Genomic DNA, 17,754 nt, shown 5'->3' with positions numbered 1-17,754 from the left:
TACTTCTGCAGGTACGGCTCACTATAGCCTCATCCCAACCCCCTGAGCAAAACAAGCTATACCAGTAAAAGCGCCATTTTGCTGCTATAACTGTGTCCACACAAGGGGTTTTTGCAGGCACAGCGCTGTTGGTCGGGGGTGTAATCGCTGACCAACAGAACTGCGCAAGCAGAAGCCCAGGGTAAACACCCTTATACCGGCATGACTGACTTTTACCAGTACACCTACTTTTCACAGAATCACAGAAATGTAGTGAATGGTCCTCAAGAGGTCGTCTAGTCCAGCCCCCTGCGCTGAGGCAGGACCCAGTAAACCTAGACCATCCCTGACAGCTGTTTATCCAACCTGTTCTTAAAAACCTCCAAGGACCTGAATTCCACAATCTCCCTTTGAAACCTATTACGCTTAACTGCCCTTAGAATTAGAAAGGTTTTCCTCTTATCTAACCTAAACCTCCCTTGCTGCAGATTAAGACAATTACTTCTTGTCCATCCTTCGGTGGACAGCACTTAACATATCTGAAGACTGTTATCAGGTCACCCCTCAGTCTTTTCTCAAGACTAAACATGACCAGTTTTTTTAACCTTTCCTCATAGGTCAGATTTTCTAAACTTTTATCATTTTTGTTGCTTTCCTCTGGACTCTCCAGTTTGTCCACATCTTTCTTAAAGTGTGGCACTCAGAAATGCACACAATGCTCCACCTGGGGCCTCCCCAGTTACCTCCCGTGTCTTACACATGGCATTCCTGCTAATATATCTCACACTGATATTAGCCTTTTTTGCAACTGCATCACTCTGCTGATTCATATTCAATTTGTCCCCCAAGATTCTCTTCAGCAGTACTACCACCTAATCGCTTATTCCCTATTTTCTAGTTGTGCATTAGATTTTTCCTTCCTAAATGTAGTACCTTGCACTTGTCTTGAACTTCATCTTGTTGATTTTAAATATTGCCCGCCCCCCCAAGCAATTTAGGGGCTGTGTGAAATTACATTTGCTGCAGCGATCCCACGGGGCCTGCTCTGCCACTGGGGTCAGTCAGAGTGCCCTACTGTCCCAAGCCCCTCCCCAACCCAACATATGCCCTATCTGGAGGGGGCTTTGAGGGAACAGGTGACACAGGATCACCACAGCATCTTGCCCCCTGCCCAACAAAGCTGCACCCCATTCTCACTGTGCCAAAAACTCCATATTGGGACTGCTATTCATCCAGTCCAACGGGACCTCCATCATGGCCTGTATAGCAGCACCAATACCTGGAGTAACCGCTGCCTGTTGGCAAAGGTCACCCTGGACACACTGAACTGCCTTCTCCTCCTTTTCAGCGGCACAGGCACAATGAGATAGGCTAACAGTGCATTTGGGGTGTTCCTGGGAATAGCTGCCTGCAGTTTAAGCAACAGAGTGACGGCTTGTCTACACTAGACAGTAGTCCTGCTTTTGCTGTACTGGCCTAGTTAAAGCAGTATAGCCCTCATACTGTGAGCACATTATATCAGTATAAAGGTGCTTTACTGCAGTACAGCTATTCCAATACAGGAAGGGGAAGAACTTTACCAGGATAAAAGTCTCAGTGAGCAGTTACACTGCTCACTGTCCACTCTACGGTTGTTACCAGTGTAACTATTTGGTTAAATAAATCCATCATTCCAACCAGAAATAGTTCTATAAGTGCAGCGTTCAAGGGCAGACCAGGCCTGAGAGGCTGAGATAGCAAGGTGGTGACATCCCTAAAGGGGATGAGTTAAGGTTGTGTGTGAAGCAGCAACTTAACTAGGTGTCTCCTGGCTTCTTCGCACAGGAGTATGGGAATAGGAAGAGCACAGAGAACAGGAGGCACTGTTATGCAGCAACAGCCTTAACTGCACCTTAGCAAAGTTCTTTGTAAGCGATTTCCATATTGTACTTCCAGTTAGCTTAGAGAAACTGAGCATTTGTTCCCATATTGCCCAGCTCCTTGCCAGACTTTCCTGTCAGTTCAACTTCCCATGACTCTCTGCAGTTAGAGATTAGGTCATTCTAACTGTTATGAGTCACGCTGTGTCAGACACAACAAGATCACTGTATGAGCATTTCATGAGATTTTTGTTGTCAGTGGAATGGCTCCAAGAAGTCCTCCCACTGCTCTCATTCAGATGCACCCTTGACACAAAGCGGAACGTTACTGAACCCATTAGTCTTTTATCATAAAAGTTTGATGCTAGGGGATGGGGAGCTGAAAGTACTTCTGACTCATTGTTTCAAACTGACCTCTCTACACCTCAGTTTTCCTCATCATCAATTGGAGATGATGAGACTTCCCCACCGGACAGGGAGCTAGGAGCTGGAGTTCATCTTGCTTTGTAAAGCAATTGATGTCTTCAGAAGGAAGGAAGGAAGGAAAGAAAGAACTCAATGAACAATAAGTTATTGTTTTTATAATAATCATCTCTTTGTTTCATTTCATCAAGCTCTCTGTCCTGGCCACTCCCTGAATTAACAGAAAAAGGAGTCTGATAACATTTTGGGAGAGTCTTTTCCTAGGATGAAAATATGCTGCACTGAAAAGTTTGTTTTATTTTTCACCTCCCTCACAGAGCCTTGATAAAGTCAGAGATTTCAACTTTGGCAAACTCCCAGACAGACACAGCCCAAACAGGTTTGGTTTATGATTGTTTCACTTCAGATGGAGATACAGCATCCTCATTAGCAGTAACCACAGAGATGGTTGAGAGATTCCAGAGTTTTCTCTGAAGAAGCTGTGACAGCCGTTCTCTCTGTACAATGTAGATAGGAAAGCCCTAGGTCTTTGCTTAGGATTCTAGTCCACTGCAGTTTGTTACATATGTTTGAAGTTTTCAGAAATCTCGATGAGGTTAGCAGAAGGGGCAAATCCATGACAGAAAGAGCTGAGGAACAAGAAAGGAAGGAAAATCCCAGCAGGGTCATCCCTCTCCTAATTCAGAAATTGACCCAAGATATCCTCCAGTGCCACAGAAGAACACCCCAAGAGGTGCACTGTATAATACTTTGTTTTGGAACAAGTACATGCAGCGATGGGAGACAGTCTGCTTAATAAATCTTTACCGTAACTCATAAGATCTAATGCCAACTCCATAAACTGGTTTGAGGAGTCTCCATCTTGGAAACTGCAGGCCGAAAATTTGCCTCTTTTTCCCCCAATTGCTCCCATTGCAGTTGGCAAAGACTGGTTCTTCTCCCCTGTCTGTAGTGTTTGTGATGTACACCGGCTCATGTGAGCCCTGCATGCATTTTGGAAAGAGAAGAAAATCCCAAGAAAATGAAGAAAGTCCATGCAAGTACTGATATACAAACAAAGAGGTGACATGCATGACTGTTCAAAGTACCAAGGAATCAATATGCTGTCCCACTGCATGAGAACGTTAGCTGCATTCACTAAACAGCGGAGCCCATTTTAGGAAAGGAGCAGTTTGACAGATGGTATGCTCATCTCTAGACAGTGGATTGAAAAGAAACTGGAGGGAATAGTCGAGCATGGTTGAGCTTTCCTTGATTTGGAGAAAGCAGTCAAAGTACCTAGGAGACTGCAGGTGTCTTTGCTACAATTCTACGGGGTGCTAGAGGACCCTGTCTACACAGGGTGATGGGCTCGCATGAGGGTTCCATGACAAAAGTGCGGACACCTTTCAGTGTAACAGAGAGTTTTGAGGTGAAGATTTGGTTCCACAAGGGATCAGCACTTAGTCCTTTACTATCCATAATTGTGATGGACTTTATAAGTAAGCAAATCCAAATGGAAGATGGAAAGGAGTTGATATATGTAGATGATACTGTGCTGCTGGCTGATAGTGAGGAAGATTTGGTCCAGGCAACTGATGCCTGGAACAAGAAACTAAAACTATGGCTTCAAAATGGGTAAAGAAAAGACTGAAGTCACATGGGTGACTCACATGGAACCAAGACAGATGAATATTGTGATCGAAGGCCAGTGCCTAAGTCAGGTTTCTGCATTAAGTATGTTAAGGGCTGGTTAGCGGCAGCTGGAAAAAACTGATCCAGTGCCGGACTCCAGCTAGCTGGGAAAAGGGGAAGAAGAAGAAGACGACTCTACATCAATTTGTGATGTCATATTCCTCTTCCATTATTGTCTCTGGTGGAGAAAGGGATTAGAGTAAAGGAAAAATACCCCAGTCTAACATTCTTAAGTTTTTCTTTTATGCCTTCATTTGTCTCCATTAAGAAGGAAATGCTTCTGAGAAGCCATTTGTGGTTATTATTTGGTGCTAAATTTAATAAGATTCCCAAAGTCTCTAGAGATCTTGGTTAATGCAAGGGCATGCTCACATAAGGGATAATTCAGAAACAAAAACCTTGGTCAAAAATGAACCAAGGTGGAAAGTGGGTTTCAGTGCAGTCTAGCTAGCAGCCTAGACACCCAAACACACCCAGGCAGCCCTTTCAAGGAAAAGACAGTGGGAGAAAGTCTGGAAATGAGCATGATATAATAATTCAGAAAATGCCATATAATACATGGCGCTCGTCTCCTGAAATCCCCCTTCATTTCTCACCCCATCTGATCCACATGCCCCCCCAAACCCAACTCTGTAAATACTTATGTGATGGTCCCAGTAACAAATTACTAGGGATGAGATTATTCCAGCCCTTTTCCAGCTGCACAGGGGACTAACAGAAAGGAAGCCCACCTCCTTAGTGCCCTGCTCAGACTGTGACTCCAACTGCTGGGCTCCTCACCTGGCAATCCCAGCTGTGACCCCTCCCTTCACTCAGTGCCAAGGTAACTGCCCAGGTATACAAGGGGAGTAACTTACTTCCCACCCAGTGCATGGGAGGAGCAGAGGAGGGAATGGGACTGAGTCACAACTCATTCTCTGCTGTTCTGCTCCTGGGGTGGTGCAGCTTACCCAGAGGAGGAAGTAAAGTTACAATTTAGCCCTGAAAGATTACTGGCAATGGAACCCTTGAACAGAAAAAAGGATTTTGTGATCTCCTAGTAATTTACCACCAAAAACACATGCATCTACCACTCAGCAATAAGGTGAATGCAATGTTTCATCGCTTCCAAGGCCAGAAGGGACCATTGTAATCACCTAGTCTGACCCCCTGTATAACACAGGCCAGAGAATTTCCCCAAAATAATTCCTACAGCAGATCTTTTAGAAAAAATCCAACCTTGATTTAAAAATTGTCAGTGATGGAGACTTCACCACCATCCTTGGTAAACTGTTCCAGTGGTTAATAACGCTCACTGTTAAAAAGGTCTGTCTTAATTCCAGTCTGCATTTGTCTAGTTTCCACATCTAGTCATTGGATCATGTTATACCATTCTCTGCCAGACTGAAAAGCCGATTATTAAATATTTGCTCCCCATGTAGATACTTACAGACTAATCAAGGCATCCCTTAACCATCTAGATTGAGCTCCTTGAGTCTATCACTATAAACCATGTGTTCTAATCATTTAATGCTTCCTTTCTAAGTAAAGTGCATAATTGTGATGATGTACAAACGTAACAGGAGAAATGATGTATTAGAAATAAGGCAGCTGTGGACAGGTGGAGACGAAATAGCCCACTGAGGCTCTTGTACATAAGAGGTGAGATTTCACTCCCAACAGTACTGAAGTGGCCAGTTAAACGACCATGTCTGATGTGACATTTCACAGCTGGCTTTTGCCAAAGGACAAATGTGTTTTACTTTAGATCCCATGAATCACACATTATGTAATTTGCTGAATTGATATTGTTTCATTTAATACTTTAAACAAACACTGTAATTATTCCACAAATTACATTTTTTAGATTGGGTTGTCAACCCTTTCTGAGAACATAAGGCAAACGCCGAACGTGACAATGAAAAAAATGCACACAGCTCACCAAAGAACTGTCTGTATTGTTTCTTCTGGTTTTCCACTGACCTACTGCCTGTTTTTCTAGTCATGCATCTTAGCAGCTGCTTGGCTCCCAAATGTGCTTCAGCTTTAACAGTAACAAAGACATGATGTTGAAACAGCTGAGTGGATTTAAGGTTACTGACATTTTTAGGACTCTCTTAGCAATGCTGCTTTCCCTCTACAGCTGATCATGAAAGTCCTGCATGATCTGAGTTACATTTGTTTTGTTATTTCAGCTCTTGTTCTGTCTCCAGATACTATATTTGTATGTATTTTAGCACAGAGGCAGAAGTGTGACTCGCTGTCTGCATACACATCCCTGAATCTGTCAATTCAAAGGTTGTCTACTGTGTCAATGTCAAGAGCTTAGCACTCTGAATTGTTTCAGGATGGGAAAAACTTGAGCCCTGCTGAGCAAGTGTAGACCTCAAGGCAATCTTTCTGAGTGAAAATTAGCTAAACGAACATGCCCAACGACCCTAGCCCTTGCTGGAAAATGTTACGATGCTAAAGACTGACCAACCAAGGGACTTTAATCAGGGCACACGTATCCTTCCTGCATGAGGGTGTCATGCCAGAAGCTGTGACAGATAGGACAGTCACATAGAGACACCACCTCCAGAGGTTACGTACAAGGACAAGATGGGGAGTTGGATTGATCAGCTTTCCCTTCAAAAAGACTTCATAAAGCAGGGGACACCGCTCACTGTTCTATTCCAAACTCAGCCACTAACTTGCTGTGCAACCCTGGGCAAGTTCCTTCCCCCCTCTGCACCCGTTTCCCTTTCCACACTTTATCTGTCTGGTTTGTCTTTGGAGCAGGGAGAATCTCAGTGTCGGTACAGCACCCAGCACAATGGGGTCCTGCTCTTGATTGAGGCCTTTGGCTGCTGCTGTAATTCAAAGAATAACAAAATTTATAATTCCCGCAATAGCAACCCTTGCTGTTATGGGAATTACGAGTAGCATACAAAATCATGCCCTATTGCTACAGTCCCCTAGTTATTCTATACCAGTGGTCCCCAAACTTTTGAGGGGCCATGCCCCCCCTTACCCTTGTTCATTCCCCCTGCCCCTCCTGGGGCCAGGAGTGGGGCCGCAGCTCTGGGGAAGTGGGGGTGGGGTGTGGACAGAGTTAAGGGGGCCGAGGCTGGGGCCACAGCTGGGGCCACAGCTGAAGGTGGGGCTAGGGCTGGGAGCGGGACAGGGAATGGAGCCGCGACCAGCGGCCAAGGCTGGGGGCAGGGCTGGCAGCAGAGCAGCAGCTGGGCTAGCGGCCGGATGCAGAGCCGTGCCGAGGCTGGGCATGGGGTCAGGCACAGGACCGGGAGCTGGGGAAGCAGCTGTGGGCCGGACTGGAGCAGAGTTGGGGGCAGGGAGGGGCTGGGTAGTGCTCTCTCCCTGCCCCCCGTGGGGGCTGGCCCAGGCCCTGCCACACCCCTGCCCCAAAGGTTCCTCTGTGCCTCCCTAGGGGGCATGCCCCACAGTTTGGTGACCTCTGTTCTATGAGTTCAGATATCAGTGTCTATGATCCCTGCTTGCCTTTGCAGAAAAAAAGTACTGAACTCCCTGGAAATGTGCTCTGTAATGGGCTGGAGTGCCAAATTGTGAAGTCATGTGGATTTGGCTTTCTGCATGGCTGATTTAGAGCCTGCCTGCACTGCCAGATCTATCACATGAGGGGATCACATCAAAACAGTTTGGTCCCATCTTCCCAGGCAAGACCTGCTAGAAGTCTAAATAATAAGATGGGTGAACTAGAGTGTCTCGTGATAAAGGAGGATATTGATATAATAGGCATCACAGAAACCTGGTGGACTGAGGACAATCAATGGGACACAATAATTCCGGGGTACAAAATATATCGGAAGGACAGAACAGGTCGTGCAGGTGGGGGAGTGGCACTATATGTGAAAGAAAATGTAGAATCAAATGAAGTAAAAATCTTAAGTGAATCCACATGTTCCATAGAATCTCTATGGATAGTAATTTCATGCTCTAATAAGAATATAACATTAGGGATCTATTATCGACCACCTGACCAGGACAGTGATAGTGATGATGATATGCTAAGGGAAATTAGAGAGGCTATCAAAATTAAGAACTCAATAATAGTGGGGGATTTCAATTATCCCCATATTGACTGGGAACATGTCACCTCAGGACGAAATGCATAGACAAAATTTCTCGATACTTTAAATGACTGCTTCTTGGAGCAGCTGGTACGGGAACCCACAAGGGGAGAGGCAACTCTAGATTTAGTCCTGAGTGGAGCGCAGGAGCTGGTCCAAGAGGCAATAATAACAGGACCGCTTGGAAATAGTGACCATAATATAATAACATTTAACATCCCAGTGGTGGGAAGAACATCTCAACAGCCCAACACTGTGGCATTTAATTTCAAAAAGGGGAACTATGCAAAAATGAGGAGGTTAGTTAAACAGAAATTAAAAGGTAGTGACTAAAGTGAAATCCCTGCAAGCTGCATGGGTGCTTTTTAAAGACACCATAATAGAGGCTCAACTTAAATGTATACCCCAAATTAAGAAACACGGTAAAAAAAAACTAAAAAAGAGCCACCATTGCTTAACAACCATGTAAAAGAAGCAGTAAGAGATAAAAAGACTTCCTTTAAAAAGTGGAAGTCAAATCCTAGCGAGGTAAATAGAAAGGAGCATAAACACTGCCAAATTAAGTGTAAAAATGTAATAAGAAAAGGCAAAGAGGAGTTTGAAGAACGGCTAGCCAAAAACTCAAAAGGTAATAACAAAATGTTTTTTAAGTACATCAGAAGCAGGAAGCCTGCTAAACAACCAGTGGGGCCCCTTGATGATAGAGATAGAAAAGGAGCACTTAAAGACGATAAAGTCATTGCGGAGACACTAAACGAATTCTTTGCTTCAGTCTTCACAGCTGAGGATGTTAGGGAGATTCCCAAACCTGAGCAATCCTTTGTAGGTGACAAATCTGAGGAACTGTCACAGATTGAAGTGTCACGAGAGGAGGTTTTGGAATTAATTGATAAACTTAACAGTAACAAGTCACCGGGACCAGATGGCATTCACCCAAGAGTTCTGAAAGAACTCAAATGTGAAATTGCGGAACTATTAACTAGGGATTGTAACCTGTCCTTTAAATCGGCTTCTGTACCCAACGACTGGAAGATAGCTAATGTAACTCCAATATTTAAAAAGGGCGCTAGAGGTGATCCCGGCAATTACAGACCGGTAAGTCTAACGTCAGTACCGGGCAAATTAGTCGAAACAATAGTAAAGAATAAAATTGTCAGACACATAGAAGAACATAAATTGTTGGGCGAAAGTCAACATGGTTTCTGTAAAGGGAAATCGTGTCTTACTAATCTATTAGAGTTCTTTGAAGGGGTCAACAAACGTGGACAAGGGGGATCCAGTGGACATAGTGTATTTAGATTTCCAGAAAGCCTTTGACAAGGTCCCTCACCAAAGGCTCATACGTAAATTAAGTTGTCATGGGATAAAAGGGAAGGTCCTTTCATGGATTGAGAACTGGTTAAAAGACAGGGAACAAAGGGTAGGAATTAATGGTAAATTCTCAGAATGGAGAGGGGTAACTAGTGGTGTTCCCCAAGGGTCATTCCTAGTACCAATCCTCAGGGCCGCCCAGAGGGGGGGGCAAGTGGGGCAATTTGCCCCAGGCCCCGGGTCCCACAGGGGCCCCCACGAGAATATAGTATTCTATGGTATTGCAACTTTTTTTTTATGGAAGGGGCCCCCAAAATTGCTTTGCCCCAGGCCCCCCGAATTCTCTGGGCGGCCCTGCCAATCCTATTCAACTTATTCATAAATGATTTGGAGAAAGGGGTAAACAGTGAGGTGGCAAAGTTTGCAGATGATACTAAACTGCTCAAGATAGTTAAGACCAAAGCAGACTGTGAAGAACTTCAAAAAGATCTCACAAAACTAGTGATTGGACAACAAAATGGCAAATGAAATGTAATGTGGATAAATGTAAAGTAATGCACATTGGAAAAAATAACCCCAACTATACATACAACATGATGGGGGCTAATTTAGCTACAACAAATCAGGAAAAAGATCTTGGAGTCATCGTGGATAGTTCTCTGAAGATGTCCACCCAGTGTGCTGAGGCGGTCAAAAAAGCAAACAGGATGTTAGGAATCATTAAAAAGGGGATAGAGAATAAGACGGAAAATATATTATTGCCCTTATATAAATCAATGGTACACCCACATCTTGAATACTGCGTACAGATGTGGTCTCCTCATCTCAAAAAAGATATATTGGCACTAGAAAAGGTTCAGAGAGGAGCAACTAAAATGATTAGGGGTTTGGAGAGGGTCCCATATGAGGAGAGATTAAAGAGGCTAGGACTTTTCAGCTTGGAAAAGAGGAGACTAAGGGGGGATATGATAGAGGTATATAAAATTATGAGTGATGTAGAGAAAGTAGATAAGGAAAAGTTATTTACTTATTTCCATAATACAAGAACTAGGGGTAACCAAATGAAATTAATAGGCAGCAGGTTTAAAACAAATAAAAGGAAGTTCTTCTTTACACAACGCACAGTTAACTTGTGGAACTCCTTACCTGAGGAGGTTGTGAAGGCTAGGTCTATAACAGCGTTTATAAGAGAACTGGATAAATTCATGGAGGTTAAGTCCATTAATGGCTATTAGCCACGATGGGTAAGGAATGGTGTCCCTAGCCTCTGTTTGTCAGAGGGTGGAGATGGATGGCAGGAGAGAGATCACTTGATCATTACCTGTTAGGTTCACTCCCTCTGGGGCACCTGGCATTGGCCACTGTCGGTAGACAGGATACTGGGCTAGATGGACCGTTGGTCTGACCCAGTACGGCCATTCTTATGTTCTTATGTCCAATATAGGACATCAATGACTGAAGCATTATCAAGTTGTAGGACGATTCTCCCATGTGGTAGAGTTGGCAATGTAAAAAGACCATACTTCATCTACCGCTCTGTGATGGATTATTTTCTCACTGCTTTTTCTTTATTGCATGGTCACAGTGAAGGTCACAGGAAAAGCAGTACCAAGTCCTGTCATGTATCCAGGAAACTCAATGCATCTGCCCTGTGTCTTAGCAGGCAATTCTCCCTATAAAAGGGGACTTCCTCCACCATCTTATGGCTGGCTGAAGGCGGGAAGGCCAGAATGTTTGAGACACTGGATTCTTGCTGCACCAGTTTAGCACACTGATGTAGTAACACTGGTGCAAGCCCCTAATGACATCGATGCACGTGCCGACACAAAATGGAGGTTACAGACCTGTAACTGGAGGTTCATTGAGATCTGTGTTCCCTGTAAGCTGTGCGCTTGGGCGGCCACGCAGCAGAGATTTAAGTGCCGCCCAGCTGATTAGCTGGGCGTGCACAGCCGGCAGCCTGTGATCAGGTGCCCCTCCCCCCATGTTGCTCTGTCCTGCAGCTGCTCTTGAGACCTTCCTGCTGGCTGTGCAGAGTGGGGGGTGGAGGGTTGGGAGGGAGGGGGTGCTAATGTCAGGGTGTCCCCCTTTCCCCGCCCCGTACCCCATCTCCGCAGAGCAGGGCAGAGTGGACAGCCTGGCTCAGGAGGACTCAGAGCTACTGAGGTCTGAACGGTGAGTGACTGAGTGCCCTTCTTAAAGAGACAGTGCACTGTCTGAGATTTCCCCAGCAGCCAACTCTCTCAGTCTCTCTCTCTCACCCCCTCTCCATGTACCCCATCTCCGCAGAGTGGGGGAGGGGAGATAACAGGGCTTGGGACAGAGGAGGAGAGCTTTCAGTGAGTGTCTTAAAGAGACAGCGCATGGCGTACCTCAGAAACATCCCCAGCAGCCAGCACACACCCTGTCTGTCTCTCTCTCTCTCTCTCACACACAGTCTCTTTCACACTCACCTCCCAACACATACTTGTATTTATTGTTATTACTTCTTGTTACTTCCTGCAATGCACATATATTCTCTGTAATTTTATTCTTTCAAGGTGTGTTATTTTAGTGTTTTGACTGGTCACTGCATTTCATAATTTTTATTTCTCTTACACTTACCGGTAATTTTATTTCTTTGAGTAGTGAGTTCTAAAATACCTAACCTGTCCTGGCTGGAGTAATTATCCCTATGGTAACTTTTAAAAAATATATATTATATCTAGGTTTTTTGTTTCTACTGGTGGCGCACATCCCTCGGTGCACATAACAAAATTTATTCTGCACATGGATGGAAAAAATTAGAGGGAACATTGATTGAGATGTGTGGTCTCTATCTATATTCCACATGTGAGTACCCACATGCATCATGTGCCTGAGATCAGAGATTTCTAGCAAGTAGTGTCCATTGGTCCACGCCTGTGCAGCTGTTCTCCTTGAGCGCTGAACTGAGGATATAAGGGCAGAGCAGACTCTCCAGTTCCTCTCTTACCGCAAATCAGAAGAATTCAAAGCAGAGGGGATGGAGGGCGAGTAGTGGAATACAGATAGGGAACACACATCTCAAAAGACCCTCCAGTTACAGGTCAGCAACCTCTATTTCTTCTTTGAGTGCTGGTCCCTATGTGTATTCCACATTTGGGTGATTGATAAGGAGGGGGTGGTGAGGATGCAGTTGGTATAGATACTTGTAATACTGCAGTCCTAACAGCTGCATCTGCAGAGAAGGCTTGAACTAAAACATAAAATGTTTCATGAATGTAGGGATGGAGCTTCAAGTAGTCGCTCTACAGCCCCGGAGCCCCCACGGAAAAAAATAGTGGGTGCTCAGCACCCACCAGCCATCTGCCCATCAGCTGTTCAGCAGCGGTCAGGAGGTGCTGGGGGAAGGAAGAGGCAGAGCAAGGGCAGGGCACGCTTAGGGGAGGGGGCGGAGCGGGGGTGAGAAGAGGCAAGGCAGGGTGGGTCCTTGGGGGAGGGGATGAAATGGGGGCAGCAAGAGGCAGGCAAGGGTGGGGCCTTGGGCGAAGGGGTGGAGTGGGGGTGGAGCACCTATCCAGACAGAAGAAAGTCAGCACCTGTGATCAGAATAGGTACCTCTCAGAGAGAGATGCTGCTGAAGTGGCTTGTGCTCTAGTGGACTGGGCTCTCACCCCAGCCAGGGGAGGAATACGCACTAATTGGTAACACAGAATGATGCAACTCGAGATCCACTTAGATAGTCTCCAAGCAGATAATACCTGTCCTCGCAACCACTCCACTACAGCAACAATTAACCCTGGGGATTTTCTATCCATTTTGTCCTTTGCAGGTAGAATGCCAGAGCTCATCTGACATCCAGAGAGTGAAGTCTCCTTTCCTCACTGGAAACAGGAGGTTTTGGGAAGAATACTGGTAAGTCGATAGATTGATTTATGTGTAACTCGGAAATTATTTTTGGGATGAATTGCAGGTGAAGGGAAACCTCCTTATGAAAAATAGTGTAAGACAGATCAGCCATGAGTGTTTTTGGTTCACTCTCCTACTAGCATAACTATTCAGAATTTTGATTTGCAAATAAAAATGTTTAATTGCCAAAGGTCGAGAATGGGTCTCCATCCTCCGTTTTTCTTGGGGACTAGGAAGCATGGGCAATAAAAGTTTCTCATGGTGTTGAGATGGCATTTGTTCTATGGCCCCTCATTAGAGGAGAGAATCTGCCTCCTGACAGAAAATCTACTTGAAAAGTCCAAGATCTTCAAGTAATTGGCAGTGGTCCCTGAAGAGGAGCCAAGAGCTCTCTAGAGTCTCTTCAGTAGAGGATTTCTAGTACCCACTTGTCTGGTGTAATTGCCCTCCAGTTGTGTATGAAGACTGAGGTAGCCACCAAAGATTGGGGGGACAGTAGTGATGACACCAATAGGTGTAGGCAGTGCCTGCTCATCACTTAGATGGTGGATGGGTTGAGTAGTTGCAGTTCTGGTAGAATCTGGTAGCATCTAGGCCTCTGCACCCTCTGGCTTGTGGGTGGTGGGTCGAATGAGCGCTGGTGCAGAATGGTTGAGGAGGCAGTCTTGGCTTGTATATCTGTTTATGAGGTTTTCTGTTCAGGACTGGGATGTAAATGTGCAGGGAGCAGAGGGTTGTTCTAGAGGCTTTCAAGGAGCATTGAGACTTGTCAGTTTTCTTGTTAAATAAATTAGATTAATCAAAAGGCATGTCCTCTGCGGTGTTCTGAACCTTCCTGGGCAGGGCTGTCCTTAGGCATACGCAGCATACGCGGCTGCGTAGGGCACCCAAAAATTTGGGGCACCACCAGGACAGCAGGTAAGAGCGGGTCGGCTCCCGCACACCCAGCACGTGCTGCAGTCTCCTTAGGCAGGGGCCGTATTCACAGAGCCGAATGCGCCAGCACCGGGCATTCTGCGTGAGGGAGAGGGTACAGGAGTCTCTGCGGGGAACTGTGACTCTCCGCCGCCATGAGGTGGGCCAGGCGGCTCGGTGTCCTTTGCTGCCTCCCCCACCTCCACCCCCGGCCTGCGAGCCAGGGCTGCTGCAGCATCTGCTGCGTACAAAGCTCGGTGTGTGTCAGCAATGGTGGTGGGGTTATTCTGGGGCTCCGCAGGCGGGGTGGTGGCTGTGCCCCAAGTTGGGCATAGGGGCACCAGTTTAATAATACTGCATAGGGCCCCATAAATCCAAAGGATGGCCCTGTTCCTGGGGAACCCCAAGGTGTGCAGCCACGATTATGCCCATGGCTACCCCTTTAGATGCAGTGTCAACTGCACCCACTGCAGCTTGATGGAAGGTTTTGGCCACCAGTCTGCTTTCCTCAATAAGGGCCTGGAATTGGGTCCTGTCCTCTAAGGTTTTTGTCCTTGAAGTCCAAGATCTTCAAGTAATTGCTGAAATGATATTTTGCTAAAAAGTCTTGGTAGTTAGCAACATGGAACTGAAGACTTGTAGAAGAAACACCTTCCTCCCTAGAAGGACAAATTGTTCAGAGCCCTTGTCTGCCGGTGTAGCCTTGGGGTGTTGTGACCTAGATCTTTCTTGCACCACCAACGGAGCTGGGTGCTCGGTGTGTGAAGACGACCTCCGCTCCTTTGGCTGGTACAAAATGGTGCCTCTCAGCCTTTTCAGCGTGGAGGTGCAGGCAGCCAGAGTGTGCCAAACTACCCTCATTGGTTCCATGATGCCCTTGCTTACTGGAAGGATCACTCTACTGGGCCATAAGGTTGTAAAATTTTAAGGAGTCATTGTTGAGTATCCTGCACCTCTTCTAGTGGAATCTGGAGGTCATTCGCCACTCTGCAGAAGTCTGTAGTCAACAGGTGGTGATGGCAAAGATGGGGCAATTGCCTCATCTGCTGAGGACGAAGACACACCCATCTGTGCTGGTGGGACCTGCAGATCCAGTTCAATCTCTTCTCCCTCATACTCTGATGGAGCCAACAGGTGTTGCATGGGAGAGGTGTGGTGGGACAGACAGATGGAACTGGAATGTCTGCCATATGGATCCCATGGGCCCCAACATAAAAGATCGACTGGTTGAGGAGGACCCCACAGCACTGGGTACCTTCAGTCCCTTGAATAGTCATATGTAGGTGGAGGACAGATCCCTGATTTTCTTGCGTCCCTGTCTGGAGTCACCGCCCTATCTGGGGGTTAAGGAACTTTTGGAGCCTCCAAAGAGAAAGTTGGTTCCAGCTCAACAGGCAGAGCCATTGGTACCAGTGGCTGAAAGCTCCAGCCTATGGAATGAAGAGAGAAACATTCCCCTCTTTTCGAGGTAGTTCCTTCTCCATGTCATAATGTCTCTGGTCAGACCCGAAAGAAGAGGAGACTAAGGATAAAGTAGGGTGAAGTTATCCTCCGGTGAGGTGAAAGTTTCAGTTTGTCCCAGAGTCCATGATGTGAAAGTAGTCGTGAACGATAGATCTTGTGCATTCACAATCATTGTAGATGGCAGGTCTTTACAGTGATGGGTCGGTACCATCGAAGAGTCTACTTGGAAGCTCTTAGATGGTGTAAGTATATGCCAATCCTTAGGCTTAAGAATCAGAGCTGAAATTGGTTCCATCAGAACTCTTCTCTTTCGATCCTTGCCCACATCTGAGGACTCACCCGGCTTGGATGCAGACCTGGAAGGAGATCTGTCCTTATGCTTACAGGAGCACCCCTTACTCTCATGAGAAGTCCTAGATGATGACTTCTTAGGCTTACAGCTCTGGCTTCTGCTCTCTATCTCGTGCTCGGAGGCATGCTGCTCGTCAGTTGAGGCTGATGTATGGGGGAGTCTCCCTGGCCTGGATCAGACTGAGGTCTCATAGCCTTCTCCATAGGATGTTTTCTTAGCCGCAGCTCTTGTGCCTCACAGGTTTGAGGGGGAAATGAACAGCAAATATTGCCCTTAGCTGAGATATGCACGTCTCCCAGACAACAGAGGCAGTGTTGATGCTCATTGCTCACAGAGAAGGAATGGGCACAGGAGACGCAGTTCTTAAACCTTGGACTCTGGGCCTAATCTTTGTCCATAAGGAGAGACTCCATGAGGCAGGGAGAAACTAAGGGTTGGTCTACACTACAAAGTTAGGTCCCTTAACTACATCACTCAGGGGTGTGAAAAATTTCACACTCTGCAATGTAATTAAGCTGACCTAAGCCCCATATAGATTCCTGTAGGTTGATGGAAGATGGTTACCGCATCTCAGAGAGGTGAATTTACTACTGAGATGGAAGAACTCCCCTGTCACTGTAGTAAGGGTCTGCACTGCAGCTGTGCTGCTGTAGTGTTTTTAGTGTAGACATACCCTAACTATACTATATATTTACAGGTTTGAAGCAGAAGTCTGGAGAAATCTGTGGACATAGAGGATTCTGACTCAGGCCACGTGGCAGTAAGAAGGAACTGAAGAGGCATAAGTCCCACCAACACTTATACCCTTGGTTCAGAGCACAACAAGAACAACTAAACAGGCACGGACCAACGGACACTACTTGCTAGAAATCTCAGGCACATGGTGCGTGTGTGTACCCACTTGTGGAATACACATGTAAGGACCAGCACTCGAAGAAGCGGGTATTACGCCAGTCCTGCTCCCTTTGGTAAATTACTGGATTGAGCTGCTGCAATACAGAAGCCCAGCGGTGCCAACTGGCAAAGGATTCACTACTCTGTCGGCAACTCCTATCAGGCCTGACAAACTCACTACTGTTAACACATTGCTTTCATGGTATTTATCTATAAATAATGACTTGTAAGGTATCAAATGAAAGCTGGTGACACACTGGCCATAAGTGATGAAAGCTGTACATACAGATGGTGTGTAAGCAGTTATGTGTACCTACTAAAATATGTTTTAAACTATTTAAAAAGGTAAAGTTGACAAACAGGTTTTCTGCCAGACAAACTATCTATATCCATTCACCTATCCCTGTCTCTGATGTAAATTAAGCATTGTAAGACAAACACATAGTAGCTACATTTGCATTCCAAGTCAACATGAGGCTGAGAAGTCCCCATGAGGGTCGGCACACTGAAGAACAAATGGAGGGCATTTCCAACCTTTACTGGTCTGTAACTGGGGGTCAAGACAGATATTTTGGTTGTCCATCACTGAGGGAGCAAAAAGGACAGCGCCTTTTGCATTCATGAATGGTGGATCCTAGCCATGTAGGTTGGTGAAACTAGGTAGAAGCTTTAGGTGAGACACTGCTTTAGACACAGATTTCAGCCCATTAAAGGTAAACGCAGGCTCTAAGAACCGTGTTATACCTTTTGTTTTACATGTAACCATTTCTGTTTCCATTATCCTTTCTCAGTATCTCTTAAATCTTTATCTCTGACAATAAACTTACAATTGTTTCACTATAAATACAACTCTGTGCTATGATGTCCTACAAACCCTGATCCTGAGCTGTACCAATGAAGCTGTGTGTATATACTGTTCCTTTGGGAATAGCAAATCTGGTAA

The 17,754-nt window shown here is 45.8% G+C and overlaps 1 protein-coding gene across 2 annotated transcripts in view; it reads right to left on the bottom strand.

Annotated features, from left to right (window-relative positions):
• The window catches only part of MPG (N-methylpurine DNA glycosylase), a 41,467-nt gene that overhangs the window by 8,007 nt on the left and 15,706 nt on the right, over positions 1-17,754 (bottom strand). Inside the window, exon 4 of one of the 2 annotated variants that reach the window (XM_065411689.1) lies at positions 5,857-5,958. The exons of the other annotated variant lie outside the window; for it this stretch is intronic. Within the exon in view, the coding sequence (XP_065267761.1) occupies positions 5,857-5,958 (102 nt within the window). The remainder of the gene's footprint in view (positions 1-5,856; positions 5,959-17,754) is intronic. 2 annotated transcript variants of the gene reach the window in all.

Source organism: Emys orbicularis, chromosome 10 (assembly GCF_028017835.1).
Source record: "Emys orbicularis isolate rEmyOrb1 chromosome 10, rEmyOrb1.hap1, whole genome shotgun sequence".
NCBI lineage: Eukaryota > Metazoa > Chordata > Testudines > Emydidae > Emys > Emys orbicularis.
Note: the sequence above shows the minus strand (reverse complement) of the source record. Positions and strands in the feature narration are given on the sequence as shown.